Source organism: Culex quinquefasciatus, chromosome 3 (assembly GCF_015732765.1).
Source record: "Culex quinquefasciatus strain JHB chromosome 3, VPISU_Cqui_1.0_pri_paternal, whole genome shotgun sequence".
NCBI classification, from domain to species: Eukaryota; Metazoa; Arthropoda; class Insecta; order Diptera; family Culicidae; genus Culex; species Culex quinquefasciatus.
In genome coordinates, this window is record NC_051863.1 from 152,878,986 (window position 1) to 152,896,306 (window position 17,321).

The 17,321-nt window shown below is 37.3% G+C and overlaps 1 protein-coding gene across 1 annotated transcript; it reads left to right on the plus strand.

Annotated features, from left to right (window-relative positions):
- Positions 1–73: 73 nt before the first annotated feature.
- Positions 74–15,449, plus strand: LOC6039422 (ATP-dependent DNA helicase Q4). The gene is given in 11 exon segments (XM_038260465.1): positions 74–319; positions 8,079–9,566; positions 9,568–10,207; positions 10,210–10,801; positions 10,870–11,080; positions 11,139–11,206; positions 13,430–13,797; positions 13,800–14,094; positions 14,152–14,636; positions 14,705–15,021; positions 15,081–15,449. Coding segments are annotated over 11 exon segments (4,800 nt in total). The 5' UTR covers positions 74–217; the 3' UTR covers positions 15,315–15,449.
- Positions 15,450–17,321: the final 1,872 nt, after the last annotated feature.

Sequence of the window (17,321 nt, forward strand, 5' to 3'; positions counted from 1 at the left end):
GGGTTTGACAGGTAACAAGTGAAGAGTCGGGTTTGACAGCTGACAGGTCTTGCAGTGGGCGATCCCTCGCGTGTTTTGTTTTGGTTGGAGAGCGCGCGAAATTTTCGTTCAGCGAAGACCATTGCGATCGTGGCACGGATGGGAAAGTGAGAAAAATCTATTAAAAGTGAATGTTGCTAAAACTTAAGTGGTTTTTAGTCTAATAAAGTGATTGAGCATGGAGGATCCGGTGTTTCGCACCAAGTATCATAAGTACAAGTACAAAGTCAAACTGTGGGAGAAGGAGTTTCGCAAGAAGAATGGACGAATCCCTTCTAAGGTATGTTTTTGTTGTGTTGATTTCCTAAATTTTATGTGTAAAATTTTATTTATTGAGCTATTTTAAAACCATTATCACGATATAATATATTGGTCGCAAACTTTGTTGTTGTTAATTTTTATTTTGGGGAACTTTAACACTATGGGTCATTCGCTCCTGTAGGTCGCCCACTATATATTAATTAATTTGTAATATGTTGATTATTCATTGAACACGATGTTTAGTTTTGTTAGTTGTGACTCAGGTCAAGGAAGACACTTTAGGAAATTACAAAGGATCCATAATTATCACAATATTTGAATAATTTCAGTAACAAGTGTAGTATATTCTCCATGTTTTTTCTTATTTTTTATAAATACAATTATTGTATTAATATAATTGCATACCATTTTTTACAACAAAAAAAAACATATTTTCTATAAAAGTGCAATAAAAAAAACCTTTAGAAAATACAATCAAAAGACTGAATAACCAAAATTAGCTTGGTCTTTCTTGCGCTCATCAAAAGTGTAAACCTTGGCGTAAAATACATTTATTGTTTGTATGGAAGTGGTAACTTTTTTTTTGTTTTATTAGACAAGTACAAATACCACACACCCACACAAGTTCAATTTTTGTTAATACTTTAATGCTCAACCTGTTAGAATCAGGGGTCTAACTTGAAACATTCGTTTTAGCAATCAAATATGTCTTACGCTATTTTTTATTTCAATCAAATTATTGATTTTTCAGGGTTGTTACGGAAAAGTCGAGAAAAAATCCGCGCCGACCCCAAAACCCAATCCGCGCGAAATCCGCGCCATATTAAAAAAATCGCGACTAACATAGAAGAGAGTAACATAATGAATGAAATTTTAAACGAAAAAAGAATATGTAATACAGAAGGCATTGGATTTTTACCGTTGATCAGTTGTGGATTCATATCCCACCTGTACCAAATGGAACCTTTTTTGCCTTTTTCTGAACATTTGCAACACTTTAAATATCGTTGCTTTAAAAACAAATTTAGGAAAAACTTTTAAATTCAAAAATTTAAAATCATAAAATAAATCACCAAATTATAAAATCTAGGGATTTAGTACTTGATAATTCTCGCCAAAACTTTACTCTGGAAAATCGAAACACGAAATTTTTATTATTTTCTTCTCTAAATTTCTCTAAACTAAAATATGACTCCAAAAATGATCCGAACTAAAAAAATGGCAAAAAAATAATTGAAAAATTTAATAATTTAATAACTTAATAACTTAATAATTTAATAATTTCATGATTTAATAATTTAATAATTTAATAATTTAATAATTTAATAATTTAATAATTTAATAATTTAATAATTTAATAATTTAATAATTTAATAATTTAATAATTTAATAATTTAATAATTTAATAATTTAATAATTTAATAATTTAATAATTTAATAATTTAATAATTTAATAATTTAATAATTTAATAATTTAATAATTTAATAATTTAATAATTTAATAATTTAATAATTTAATAATTTAATAATTTAATAATTTAATAATTTAATAATTTAATAATTTAATAATTTAATAATTTAATAATTTAATAATTTAATAATTTAATAATTTAATAATTTAATAATTTAATAATTTAATAATTTAATAATTTAATAATTTAATAATTTAATAATTTAATAATTTAATAATTTAATAATTTAATAATTTAATAATTTAATAATTTAATAATTTAATAATTTAATAATTTAATAATTTAATAATTTAATAATTTAATAATTTAATAATTTAATAATTTAATAATTTAATAATTTAATAATTTAATAATTTAATAATTTAATAATTGAATAATTTAATAATTTAATAATTTAATAATTTAATAATTTAATAATTTAATAATTTAATAATTTAATAATTTAATAATTTAATAATTTAATAATTTAATAATTTAATAATTTAATAATTTAATAATTTAATAATTTAATAATTTAATAATTTAATAATTTAAGAATTTAAGAATTTAAGAATTTAAGAATTTAAGAATTTAAGAATTTAAGAATTTAAGAATTTAAGAATTTAAGAATTTAAGAATTTAAGAATTTAAGAATTTAAGAATTTAAGAATTTAAGAATTTAAGAATTTAAGAATTTAATAATTTAATAATTTAATAATTTAATAATTTAATAATTTAATAATTTAATAATTTAATAATTTAATAATTTAATAATTTAATAATTTAATAATTTAATAATTTAATAATTTAATAATTTAATAATTTAATAATTTAATAATTTAATAATTTAATAATTTAATAATTTAATAATTTAATAATTTAATAATTTAATAATTTAATAATTTAATAATTTAATAATTTAATAATTTAATAATTTAATAATTTAATAATTTAATAATTTAATAATTTAATAATTTAATAATTTAATAATTTAATAATTTAATAATTTAATAATTTAATAATTTAATAATTTAATAATTTAATAATTTAATAATTTAATAATTTAATAATTTAATAATTTAATAATTTAATAATTTAATAATTTAATAATTGAATAATTTAATAATTTAATAATTTAATAATTTAATAATTTAATAATTTAATAATTTAATAATTTAATAATTTAATAATTTAATAATTTAATAATTTAATAATTTAATAATTTAATAATTTAATAATTTAATAACTTAATAATTTAATAATTTAATAATTTAATAATTTAATAATTTAATAATTTAATAATTTAATAATTTAATAATTTAATAATTTAATAATTTAATTATTTAATAATATAATAATTTAATAATTTAATAATTTATTAATTTATTAATTTAATAATTTAATAATTTAATAATTTAATAATTTAATAATTTAATAATTTAATAATTTAATAATTTAATAATTTAATAATTTAATAATTTAATAATTTAATAATTTAATAATTTAATAATTTAATAATTTAATAATTTAATAATTTAATAATTGAATAATTTAATAATTTAATAATTTAATAATTTAATAATTTAATAATTTAATAATTTAATAATTTAATAATTTAATTATTTAATAATTGAATAATTTAACAATTTAATAATTTAATAATTTTATAATTTTATAATTTTATAATTTTATAATTTTATAATTTAATAATTTAATAATTTAATAATTTAATAATTTAATAATTTAATAATTTAATAATTTAATAATTTAATAATTTAATAATTTAATAATTTAATAATTTAATAATTTAATAATTTAATAATTTAATAATTTAATAATTTAATAATTTAATAATTTAATAATTTAATAATTTAATAATTTAATAATTTAATAATTTAATAATTTAATAATTTAATAATTTAATAATTTAATAATTTAATAATTTAATAATTTAATAATTTAATAATTTAATAATTTAATAATTTAATAATTTAATAATTTAATAATTTAATAATTTAATAATTTAATAATTTAATAATTTAATAATTTAATAATTTAATAATTTAATAATTTAATAATTTAATAATTTAATAATTTAATAATTTAATAATATAATAATTTAATAATTTAACATTTTGATAACTCAAGAACTTTCCTCAAAAATTAAAATTTTAACAAAAAAAAAATCCATAGTAATATTTTCGAAATTTTTCAATTAAATAATTCGTACTTTTTTACGTTTTTTGAGTCTGTAAGTTTGACAATTTCAAATTATGAATTCTATTTTTTTTATTTGAATATGTAAATTCTGAAATTTCAAATTGTTGAATTCCAGATTCCTTATTTTTTTATTTTAACATTACATTTCGCTTTTAGACGGAGATTTTAGCAGATTTCTAAGTGGATTTCGTCATGTTGTGATAATTGGGAGTAGAAAGTAGAATCAATTCTACCTGAATCAGAGTGGTAACCGAAATTTATTTTTTTCAATAAACCAAAAATTAAAAATTTAAATTTTTATATTGAAAAAGCATAAAAAATCTAAAAAGTTTCACAGCTTCAAATTTTTAAAATTCTGTAATTTTTCAAATTTTGTTATTTTGATTTTATTAAATTTGGTATTTATTTGAATTGTTAAGCGGATGTTTTAAAAATAATGAGTTATAATGTTATGTTAAATTTATATAACAAATCTGAATGCATTAAAAAAATCGCTCCTTGAAGATTATTTTAAAGTTTCGTATTAAGAAAAAAAAAACATCAATAATTTTTAGAAGAAAATTTTCTTTATAAACAACTTCTTAGAAATTGATGTTTTCGCACTCAACGAAAAAATTGAATTTATTTAATTCCTAATAATATTTTCCTTTGTAATTAGAAAGAGTTCTCAATTATCTTGTTTATCAAAATTTCTATCCGCGCGAAATCCGCGCCTGAGCAAAATTAGCCAGCAAATTCGCGCCAGATCCGCGCGATACGCGCCATCCGCGCGATCCGCGCCGTCCGTAACAACCCTGATTTTTATACATTCTTTGTAAATTCAAACCCACACCCCCCCCCAGGCACCGATCAAAAGAGGTTTAAAAACTTTTGAGAAAATTTTTCTTTTTAAAGAGATTTTCTCTTGCTTTTTAGCAACATAGTGTATTTACTTTTAATAAATAAATCTTTGAGTTTGCAAAGATGTATTTTTTAAGCATAAAACAAAATCATGTTTGGTAGGCCATGTTAAGTAACTTTCAATCCACAAAAAACTTAGCTTTTTTTGTAATTTCCTTCTCAAGGCCACATCTCAGCAAGTAAGGGTCGTTCATGTACAGTATGTAAAAAAAGTATTTACACCCCTTGGGCACTATGCACATTTTGTGATGAAACATGTAAAAAATTTAAAGTTTGACAGGAACCTAGTACTACGTTTTGTTCACCAAACATTTTGTTACAAAAAGCTCATGAAAAGATGATTTCATAAAAGTTATATAACAAATACTATTACGAAAATAAAAAGGTGCAAAAGTTTGTACACCTTCGAAATTAAATAAATATGTTATTTGTTGACAAATCAACAGGAACAGTCTTCCTCAACTTCCAAATAGCATCCTTGACTGATTAAAATTTGGATTGAATATAAAGTTTACTAACTACTTAGTATGTGTTTATATAACCTGAAATTCTATATAAAACTTATCTAACTTAATTTTGCAACTTTCAATTTAATTAAATGTCAACATATAATTGCTAAATAAACATTTTGGAGTGGGTATATTTTGGGGTATTTGTATCGATAGATTTGTTGAATTTGTACCGAACGGCGTCGTCGGAAAATTCGCTGGCATTCAGTTCACCATGATTCAACACTATGTGGAATTGAAAGGGCAAGTTTTTGATCTTGATACCCAAACATCTAGGTTTTTGAACCTACGTTTTTAAATACCTAAGCAAAAGCGTTGTTATGGTTTCGTTTGAGCAACCTCGCAAAAATGTATGGAATTTCGTAATTTTTGTTCTCGTGGATCAAACTTACTTTTTGCCCAGGTATTTAAAAACGTAGGTTTTAAAGAAAACGTAGATGTTTGGGTATCAAAAGATCGGAAATTTTATGCCCTTTCCGATTCCACATAGGTTGACTTGTGAATCGTGGACCGGTTCGGATGCCAGCGGATTTTCCGACGACGTAATTCCGGGTTGGTACGAAATTCCAACGAAAAATCTATTCTATCGATACAAATACCCCCAAAACGGTGTTATACCCACTCCAAAATGTTTATTTAGCAATTATATGGTAATATATTGACATTTAGTTGAATTAAAAGTTTGCAAAATTAAGTTTAGATAAGTTTTATATAGAATTTCCAGAGTTATATAAACTTTTATACTAAGTAGTTAGTAAACTTTATATTCAATCCAAATTCTTTTTTTAATCAGTCAAGTATGCCTATTTGGAGTTGGGAGACTGGATTTATGGTGAGTTGTCAACAAATAACATTATTTATGTTAATTTTTTGAAAGGTGTACATACTTTTTTTGCGCCTTTTTTATTTTCGTAATAGTATTTGTTATATAACTTTTTATAGAAATCATCTTTTCATGAGCTTTTTGTAGCAAAATGTTTGGCATGAGTTTTTGAACAAAACGTAGTACTAGGTTCCTGTCAAACTTTAAATTTACATGTTTCATCACAAATGTGCATAGGCCAAGTGTAAATAGGGTTTTATATATATATTAATGTTAAGAAATAAAATTGAGAAATTTTCGGATAATCGGAAATTTTGCAATTTAAAATTATTTTAAATTTTTTTTCAAGAGTTACTTACAAGTATTTTCAAAACATTAAGGATAACTATTTGGTAGCTAAAAAGTTAGCACTTCGATCCACTAAACCATATCAAAAAATTAAAAAAAAGAAACAAAGTTTGTCAAAATCGAGTACAACGAAAAGCTCTAGTCATCGAGGGTTAACACATGTGAACTTTAATTTAAAATTAATTCAGAGAGAAAACTTAAACAAACAGCCATTACAAAATGTGAATAACATTGCACAAAAAAAAGATTCTTCAGAAATGTACAAGTGAAAGGTTTTGTCCCACGGTTTTGTCAGGAGTAAAATAAAGTAAATTAGCATATCCAGATTTTTAAGCGAAGATGGCGTTACGAATGGTGCACGCCCGAAATGTCAAAATCGCGCAGTGTTACCAACATTAGAAGAAAAAAAGTGTGGCAGTCATGCCATTGTCTTTTGCCAGCAAAACATTACCAAACTTTTCGGCCCTCCAGCAAACGTCAGCTCAATGCAAATTTGTTTAGGATACGCATAAGTATGCCTTGACTTGATATTGACATAATGTAATTTGTTGAATAAATCATTCTTATTCTGTTCGTTGCCCCATGCAAGACGTGTTCTGCCAATTAAATTGCTGCCGGATATTTTCCGGATCTCTCCCGGAAAAGATTCGGCAGCAATTTTGTATGGTTTGACGTTTGTGGAGGGTGCCAAAAAAAGGTAAACAAATCACTTCGTGCATTAGCCAACGGCACACTTTTATTTTTGTAATGTTGGTACCACTGCGTGATTTTGACATTTCGGGCGTGTACCATTCGTAAAAAATCGCTTCAAAATCTTGATACTATCGGGGTTTCAGTGTAGTAACAAAACTCAATTTAAACATTTTTTTAAAGGAAAATCAGAACATACTTAAAAAATAATTATTTCCTAATTTGATTGATTTTAAAAAAAGTTATCCAGTGATCTGAATTCTTAATCAAAAGGAACATTTCAGGTTTGAAAGGTGTTCATGTTTTATCCTTTTTTTCAGTGACTTTGTGTAAAGACAACCATATGCCATCATATGAATGTAAAACAATTAAATTCCAAATACATACTTTGATAATTTCAAAAGCGAAAAGCTAACATTTTATTGTTTTTAACGAACTATTTTTTCATTGCAACCACAAATTCCCTGCACACTGTTTGATGGTTTAGCAACAACTCGCTCTCTTTAACATTATACCTAATTCCAGTTTAAGTTCACCAAGTCTCCATGGCCTGGTGGTTAGCATTTTTGCTTACCATCCCAAAGGACGGGGGATCGAACCCCGCCTTAAGCTACTTTGATTTTACGTTCATATCCAGCGTTCAAGTTTCTTTGTCCTTCACTTTCTCGTTTAGAGCAGATGGGAATCGAACCCAGAACCATTTGCTTACAAAGCGAACACCGCAACCAGTCAGCCACGGCTGTTTCAGACTAAAACCCTAAAATGATGTTAAATAAAAGCCTAAAAAATATTTTTAATTAATTTTTAAACCCATTTCCAACCGCATTTCCCTCTCAGCACGACATTCGCGACTCCCCGGTGGATGTGCGCGCGTCGTACAAGATGTACTACAAGCTCAAGACGTCCCTGCTGGAGGACACGCTGCAGGACGCCCTGGACGACGATGACGACTTTGACAGCTCGCTGGTGTCCCAGGTGGAATCTACGCTGTCCCAGGACTGCTCCTTCACGGGCAGTTTCTCCAACCTGAGCGAACTGCGGGATTCCAACGTGTCGATCAGCGCTTTGCTGACGGACCAGATCGAAGGAAAGGTTACGGAGTTTGTGGCGGAAGAGGAATCGGAGCTGAACGCTAAGGCTTGGGGGAAGGAGCTTAATAGAAAGAAGTCGGTAGTGGAGAAGGAGTCGAAGGTTGGAAATGTGTTGGTGAAACCGAAACCGAAGGTCATGAACAAGCTGATGATGGACGCTTCGACTGTGGTTCCGAAGCGGAATCCGCGCAAGTCGCTCTCCAGCAGACTGTCGAGCAGTTCGTTTGCTTCGACTTCTGCGTTGAACAGCTCGAGCGGTTCGAGCTGGAAGGACACACTTCCGGATTTGGAGACGTTGCTGAACGAAAAGTCCAAACAGGTCGAGGAAACCTCACCGATACAGGCTCCGACGTTGAACCAGCAACCGAAGGAGGTGGTGAACCAGCTGGATCAGGGTTGGTTGAACCGTCAAACAGGTCAATCTGGACAAACGCCCAGCGCAACTCCGCAACCTGTCAGGTACGGCCTGAGGAACATCGCCATACCTCCGATAGTGGAGCCTCCAGCGATCGCAACCCCAGTCGACACCTCGACCAGCTTCGGAATGTCCGCCCTTAGCATGAGTTCGTTTGTGGCGGAAGCGCCGGCAAGAGAAACCGTAACAGTGCAGAACACCGCGTACGCTGCACCGGTCCAGTCCGATTCGGACGGTGTGGTGGAGAATAGCGAAGACGAATCGGTGGGCGGGGGTTCGCTCAACACGAGCGCGGTACGGCACGTGGTCAAGAAGCGCAAGGTGTTTACCAGCGTGAACTCCGTGTCGAAGGTTGAAGCGAAGGAAGTTCCCAAAGCGGTCGACAAAACGGTGAAGGAGCTTGAGAACCTTGATCCGGCGAAGGTCGCTAAGGTCGAGGCTGAAGAGGAGCCGAAAGCGAAGCGTGTCAGGAAGGCTGTGGCGCCGAAGGCGAAGAAGGTTGTCAAGAAAGCGCAACCGGTTAAGGTACCAGCGAGAAAGATACCGACGCGAGGTCGCAAGGCGAACTACAAGCAGAGTGTGGAGGGCGAGGGTGAGGAGGACAAGGATCCGTACGAAGACTTTGACGACAGTGACAAGGATCCGGACTTTAACGATGGCAAGAAGGAGGAACACGAAGAGAGCGCTGAGGATGTTTCGATGGAAGTTCCGGAAGAGAAGCAGAAGCCAAAGAAGGAGGTTAAAGCGCCGAGGAAGTCGAGAGCTAAGGCGGTGACAACTTCGCCGACTACTGGGCGGAAGCGACGCTCGGGAAGTGCGGCGAAAAGAGTCGGCAGCGCCGAGGATTGGTGGAAATACTGGCAAGGGCAAGAAGAGGCCTGTTCGGCAGGTGAAGGCAAAGGGGAAGGCACCTCCGCCGGAGGAGGAGGAGCCCAAAGAGGAAGAGTTCAACGAGTACGTGCTGGAGTTTGGAATCGATAGCTTGAACAATGCGCCGAGGATCGATCTCGGAGAGCTGAAGAAGAGCACGCAGGCCGTGGAAAGCTTCATTCAGGGAATTCCAACGGGAAAGTCTGCGGTTCCTACCAAGGTTAAAGGCGAAGAGGTCGTGACCAGTAAGGAAGCTGCCATGAGGAAAAAAGTGGCGGCCGGGAAATTGAACGAGAACTTCGTCCGGGTTGATCTGCGGAAGAAGGTCTTCGTGAAAGGCAAGAAAACGATCAACTTCAGCAAGTACAAGAAGTCTCTGTGGAAGCAGAAGAAGGCTGCGGCGTTGAGCGGACCCGAGATGGACATGGGAGGTTGCGACGGAGGAGTGCTGACCTGTTTCCAGTGCGGTGGAGTTGGTCACATGGCACGGCAGTGTAAGGTCAAAGGAGAGCAGCTGCTTCCGCTCGGAGCTGAAGGAGAGGAAGAATCGCCCTTCCCGACTTTGGAAGAGGCCGAATCGATGGCCAAGGCAAAACCTTGGTGGTTCACTCGAATAAGATGCAGAACCTGCCAGCGGTAGCGAATCCACTGTGGAAAGAAGAAGGTGAACCATCAACCAGCAAAGCAGAACCAACCGATCAACCGGAAGAAGTGGACGACGAGTACGAAGATGTTCCGGAGGAACCCTCCCAACCGGAACAACTTCCTGCCAGCTACATTGGCCACGCCATTCCGGCGGACTTTTTGAAAAAGTCCGGCATCCTGGAGTACACCGTGGGCAACAAAGATCAGTCCCAATCCCTGTACCAGCTCCTCCCAGACGGTTCACTTCCGCCGACCCCACCGGAAGTGTTTGACGCGCTGAAGCAGTTCGGCCACGCCGACTTCCGCGCCGGCCAGGAGCGAGCCGTGATGCGCGTACTCTGCGGAATGTCCACCCTGGTCACGCTGAGCACGGGCTCCGGAAAGTCCCTCTGCTACCAACTCCCCGCATATCTCCTCCGGAAGCGCCAGAACTGCGTCACGCTGGTCATCTCTCCGCTTGTATCGCTGATGGAGGACCAGGTGCACGGCGTGCCGAACTTCCTGAACGCCCAGTGTCTGCACACGAACCAGACACCGAAGTAGGTTACCCCATCAGGATCACTAACAATCAACTTCTAACGATCTCCCTTCCCCGAAAAAAAAACAGAGTCCGCGAGCGAACGATGGCCGCGATCACGGCCGGCGAGCTGGACGTGCTGCTGATTTCCCCGGAGGCGGTCGTTTCCGGGGAGAAATCCACCGGATTTGGGTCGCTGCTGAAGCAGCTGCCGCCGATTGCGTTCGCCTGTATCGATGAGGCGCATTGCGTGTCCCAGTGGAGTCACAACTTCCGGCCGAGCTATCTGATGATCTGCAGGGTGAGTTGGGCTGGAAAATGGATCGAGTGATCGTTACTGATTTTCTATTTTGTTGCAGGTTCTCAAGGAAAAGCTGGGAGTGAAAACAATTCTTGGACTGACGGCGACGGCCACCGTGCAAACAAGGTAAGTCTTGCGGTAAATTATTTTTGGACGTAGCTACTGTTCATCAGTCTTATTCTTGGCTACACAACGGCAACTTAAAAGGATGCAAGTTCTACAGAGTAAAATCATGCGGCTTACCCTAAGCTTAACCTTACTTGAGTGTCGAGCTCGATTCGTTCGTTTCCACTTTGTGTGCGTTCACTGGCAATCGCTTTGCTCTGACGGACGCATCTGGTAAATATGATCAAAAGTAACGCTAATTTTTGCGCGGTTTAACCCTATGCAATCATATGCGTCTGGAATAGCAAATGATTCCAATACCATAAACTAAATAATTGAACAATTCTTCAATCTGATTGATACGAAAAGAATAAACATAGGTGTTCCGGTTGACCATCCCTATTCCCCCAACTGGCAATGCACACCCCTGTGCATTTGACAGTTCCCGGCGCGCGCCGTGACAGCAGTTAAGTCGCAATCAAACACACGAAGAAGTCGGACGTAAATAAAGCGAGCTTAGTTTTAATTTATCCGGCGTGTCTTTTCTTTTCCTCGGTTCTGCCTCGTCGGACCAGTCCAAGGTCCACCAAAACATGGTCCTTCGGAGTCCGGATAGTTTTTGTCGCGAATCGGTGGACATGGAAAAACTGGTCCAAATTCGGAACGCAAACATGGTGCGAGTGAGAGGGGAGTTGGCGGCAGCTGAGAACCTGGCCGGGCGGAAAGCGACCGTTGGCGAGGCCCAGGATCGGCTCAACCTTCTCCGGGAGCTTGCTGGAAACTTCCGGCGAACGCAGACGGCCATCGAGGAGGAGGAGGAGAACCCGGAAGCGCTGCACGACTATCGGGAAGAGTTCAACGAGTCCTACTACAGCGCGATGAACATCCTTGAGGAATACGTTACGGCCAACAAACCGGTAAAATCGGGTTTCCGGACAGACGGAAACAAACCCATTGACAACGAACGCGACATCCGAGATGCGATGCAGTTGTTTCTCGAGACGCAACGCGCCACGATGAAGGATCAGCTAGGGCCGGATTTGGAGGAAATGCTCGACCAAGCTGAGCGGTTGCTGTCATCGGGGGACGCAAAGGAGGAACCGGCCTACAACAACAACAAACCGGAAGCTCAACCCGGAAACGGAAATGGTGCGGAAGTGCCAGCGGAGACGCTTCAGGGAATCGATGGTAATCTTCCCCAAGCGCGGATTCACGACGATTTGGATTTTGAAGCATCATTGCTCACTTTTGGGGATCAGGAGGAGGTTCCGAAGCCGCAGCAGCTTACTCCTTCTGGTCAGACAGCCACAGTGCTCACACGGGACAAGGATGGACGCTTCATCGTGCGACTTCCGGTCGACGATTCGAAGTCAACTGCAACAGTGACCAACAACACGGATAGCCAGGAACCAACGAACACAAACGGGATAGCAACGGACGTGGAGGTAACGTTTGCGGCAGGAAAACTTCTCTGCCGGCACAGGTCGGTCGACGCGATGGACCGGAACCGCGTTCTTGCCGGGATTCGGGAAGCTGAGCTACAAGCAAAGAAGGCGAAGTGGCAGGTCGGTGTAAATCCGATACACACCTGTTTCTCCTTGTCGAAGCGGATCACATCCATCAGAGAACCTGCCGCGATTCACATCCCGCTGAGGCGGCAGAACAAGTGGCACCTAATGCACAGCCCAACAAGCGAGATTTGGAGTCGAAGCGTTAAGGAGGTTCAGGTTGGCGAACCGCGGAGTCAGATAAGCTACGATGATGAAGGAGTAAGCGTAAACGACGGGAGACGACCGGATGGCGACACTGGGGAGAGCAGAGGCGAATTACGTGCGAAAGTATTGAAGGGTCTGCGTGCGGACATTGGGTTGAGGCACTCGTGCCTCAAGGCGGGGGAGTATGTTCCGGTTGACCATCCCTATTCCCCCAACTGGCAATGCACACCCCTGTGCATTTGACAGTTCCCGGCGCGCGCCGTGACAGCAGTTAAGTCGCAATCAAACACACGAAGAAGTCGGACGTAAATAAAGCGAGCTTAGTTTTAATTTATCCGGCGTGTCTTTTTCTTTCTCCTCGGTTCTGCCTCGTCGGACCAGTCCAAGGTCCACCAAAACAATAGGATTTGTAAAAGCACCTTAAGATCTTGAGACGGCGCCGGTATTGACCGGTATTGAGGGTTAGGATTCATTAAAATGACTTAAGCTCAGTAAACAACTTTGGTATACTCCAAAACTCTCCTTCCAGAGTCAGCATCGTGGAGCACCTGGGCATCCCGGACGGCACGAACGGCATCATCAGCGACATCCCGCTGCCGGACAATCTCAACCTGACGGTTTCACGGGACGCAAACCGAGACGCGGCCCTGCTGAACCTGCTGCAGTCCGAACGCTTTGCCGACCTGCGCTCGATCATCGTGTACTGCACGCGACGTGACGAGTGCGAACGGATTTCGGGATTTCTGCGCACCTGCTTCCAGGACGCCCAGCGGGAAAGTGAGGCCAAAGAGGGGGCGGCTTCGAAGAAGCGGAAGCGGGTGAACTACACGGCGGAACCGTACCACGCGGGAATGCCGTCGTCGCGGAGAAGGACGATTCAGAATGCGTTCATGAGCGGGAGTTGAGGATCGTGGTGGCCACAATCGCTTTTGGTATGGGTATCAACAAGTCGGACATCCGGGCGATCATTCATTACAATATGCCGCGGAACTTTGAGAGTTACGTGCAGGAGGTTGGTCGTGCGGGTCGCGATGGGAAGCCTTCGCATTGTCACGTGTTCCTGGACAACAAGGGTGGCGATCGGAACGAGCTGAGGAGACATATTTACGCGAACTCGATCGATCGGCACGTGATCCGGAAGTTGCTGCAGAAGATCTTCGTGCCGTGCGCTTGCGCGAACAATTTTAAGAACAAGTAAGGCTGGTTACGGGTTGAAGAAGTTCTTTGAATAAAAGAGGCTTAATTTTTCAGAGAATTCTCCGAAGAACATCGCAAAGAGATCGAGGCCCTGAAGGATATCAGCTGGACGGATGACTTCAACGATTCGATGGGGGAACCCTCAACGATAGCAAAGTCGAAAGTCAGGCAGCAGCGAACCTGTCCAGGGCACGAGGTGTGCTTCTCAATCGAGTCCACCGTGCAGCAGTTGGACATTCCGGAGGAGAACATCGCCACGTTGATGTGCTACCTAGAGCTGCACGAAGAACGCTACATCCAGGTGCTGAGTCGCGCCTACACCATGTGCAAGGTCAGTTCCTACGCTGGTTCGAGGGCGCTGCGAACGGCCGCCAAGGACTGTCCCCCGTTGGCGATGGCCATTGCGTTGGATCTGAAGCGAGGCATCTCGCACGACTCGTCCACGTTCATCGAGTTCCCAGTCATCGACGTGGCCGCCGCCATCGGGTGGGACAGCGGAGTCGTCAAGTTCCAGCTAAAGAACCTGGAGTGGACCGTTGGTAGGTGATCAAACCTGATATCAGGACAGTAGATTGTCCAAGTAATCAATATCTATATACCATTCAAGAAAACAACGTCCGCAAACGCTCCCCAATCAGCGTGACCTTCTACGACTTGGGATTCCGTCTGCGGGCTCCCGGTGATCTCAACGATGACGAGCTGGACAAAACTCTGGATTCGCTGTTCGCTCGCGTGACAGGCCAGGAAAAGGCCCAACTCGTACAGCTTCAGAGCATCTCGGACGCGCTTTCTTCGGTAGCGTTCCAAACGTACCTGGCCGCCGGTGGAACCGTCGGCACCGAAGGTCCCTCCCAAAAGCTGAAACAAATCGTTCGAACGTACTTCCAGTCCGACCTGGACGTCGACGTGGAGTTGGTCCCGGAGGTAAGATCTTCCCTCAAATTAACTTTGAATCTCCTAAATAAAAATAATTTCTTTTCCAGCCGGACGACACGCCAGACACGCAACTCCTGAGTGACATCCGGACGATGATCCACCGCTATCCGGAGAACAACTTTAGTGGGCGGGCGATCGCGCGCGTCTTCCACGGCGTGCAGAGCCCCAACTATCCGGCCGTCATCTGGGGGCGGAGCAACTTTTGGCGCGCCCACACCAGCGTCGACTTCAACCGGATCGTGCGGCTGGCGAACGCGGAGATTGTGCGGATGCGCACCTAGAGATTTGCTGATGTTGTTGCGGTGATTGTGATTGTGGAATTGAGTTTGACTGAGATTTATCAACTTTTTATGCATAGATTACATTAAATTGTTTTGTTTTTTAATATAGTTTGCAGCTCATAGTGAAAATTTAAAGATTTATTTTGATTTGAATTTTGAGAAATTCCTTCTTATGAAAAATCAATTTCTTTTTTATAAGTAATCAATTTGTTTGTTTCTTTATTTTCAGGAATTACACCTTTCTCTTTTTGTATAGAAAGTATCACATTGGCTGCCTGCCTGTGGTTGAAAAGGTGAGTTTTTTCTCTGTGTTTCTCTTTTTTCAAAAGTACAAAATTACCCGTTACGTATACAATAAATTTGGTATGAATTGTTTTACATTGAACTTTTGAGTTTCCTGGAGCTCTTTAAAGATAAATGTAATCGAGGACAGAACACTAATGAAGTTTTCAAGTAGTAGACGAAATACGTATCTGCCAAGATATTAAAATATATAGCGGAATTAAAAGGAACAACTCATCGCTTCGTATTCATAAAATGTAAATGTATAGCATATAATAGCATTAAACACGTGTAAAATATTCTTATCTCTCGATTAAAATTGTTCTCAAAATGTCAAATTACCAACACCATTTAACAATTGGGTAAATAATCAATCAGTACCTGAGTCCACTGAGCAACTACCAATTTATGTGAAATTTCTAAGATTTTTTCATTCTTTATCAAGCTTAATTGTGACTTTTTCTGACAAAAAGTCACTTTTTATGCAAACAATCAATTTTAGGTTTTTAGGTGGATAAAACATGAAAACAAAAATGTAGTTCTTGTTGGTTTTAAATTTGATTGTGCGTATAAAGCAAAATACAAAGTTTGTCATTATTGTTAAACTTTTCGGAACAATCGTAGAGCCAAATAACATGATTTTACCCCTTTGAAAAATTAAGTCGTGCTTTTCAAAATATTTTTTTGTAACGGTGCACATCAACCAGAGCTTTTTACACCAAGATTATTGTTACAGATATTTTAGTATCTTCAAAACTACGGGAACTATCGAAACTAGAGAGCCTGGAACTTATTTGAGAACGGTCATCATACAGACATACATTTAAAATTTTACATTCGTTTCACTTTTTTACATTGGAAATCTGATCAATGTTTTTCAAGATATCGTCGATTGAAAACCCTATTGTTTAATAGTAGAAACTAAAACAAAATACGTTACTTAAACCACCTCATTGATTGGTGCCTTCCTCCTAACAGGCTTTCTGTTCTGTAAACCATCCATAAACCACGTGGACCCTTTGGGGGCTATGGCGATTGTCCATGATCCATACAAAAAGTTTTTTTGTATGGACAATTGTCCACGAGGGGGGGGGGGGGGTAACAGATTCTCAAAAAAATGTCCACGTGGTTTATGGATAGTACCGTATCGAGAAATTAAAAGTGCAACATCGAGAAATTAAAAGTGCAACATGGAGTCAAATTTTCTGTCAAGCTTCTGTGAAGTATTCCATGACAGCTGGGAAAGATTCACTCCATGTTACCGGCTCACATCTCACTTTTTAATTTCTCGATGGAGTCAAATTTTCTGTCAAGCTTCTGTGAAGTATCGAGGTTTTTAAGCGAGAGGGGAACGACACATCCGGATTTGATAAAACAATCATCGAATCCTGAAAGAAATAACGAAAATTTAGACATCTTCTTTAATCCAATGAAATCCGATGAAATACGAAGCAATCAAAAACAGCGCACAGTGGGCGAAATGGAACCCAAAATCGGACTTAATTGAACGCGGCTGGTTTGGCATGAATACAGTGTTATGTGTTGTTCAGGAACATTGATGTTTTCATTCACCGCACGGTTTGCCATTTTCCAAACATTTTTTCCAAAATTCGTCTGTATTTAGAGCAGGCTTTTGCGGCCTTCTAAAATGCACTTTACTTATGTGAACATGTCCCAGGAATCCAGCCATTGCACCGCAAATCATCTAGGTCCATTTACCATTGT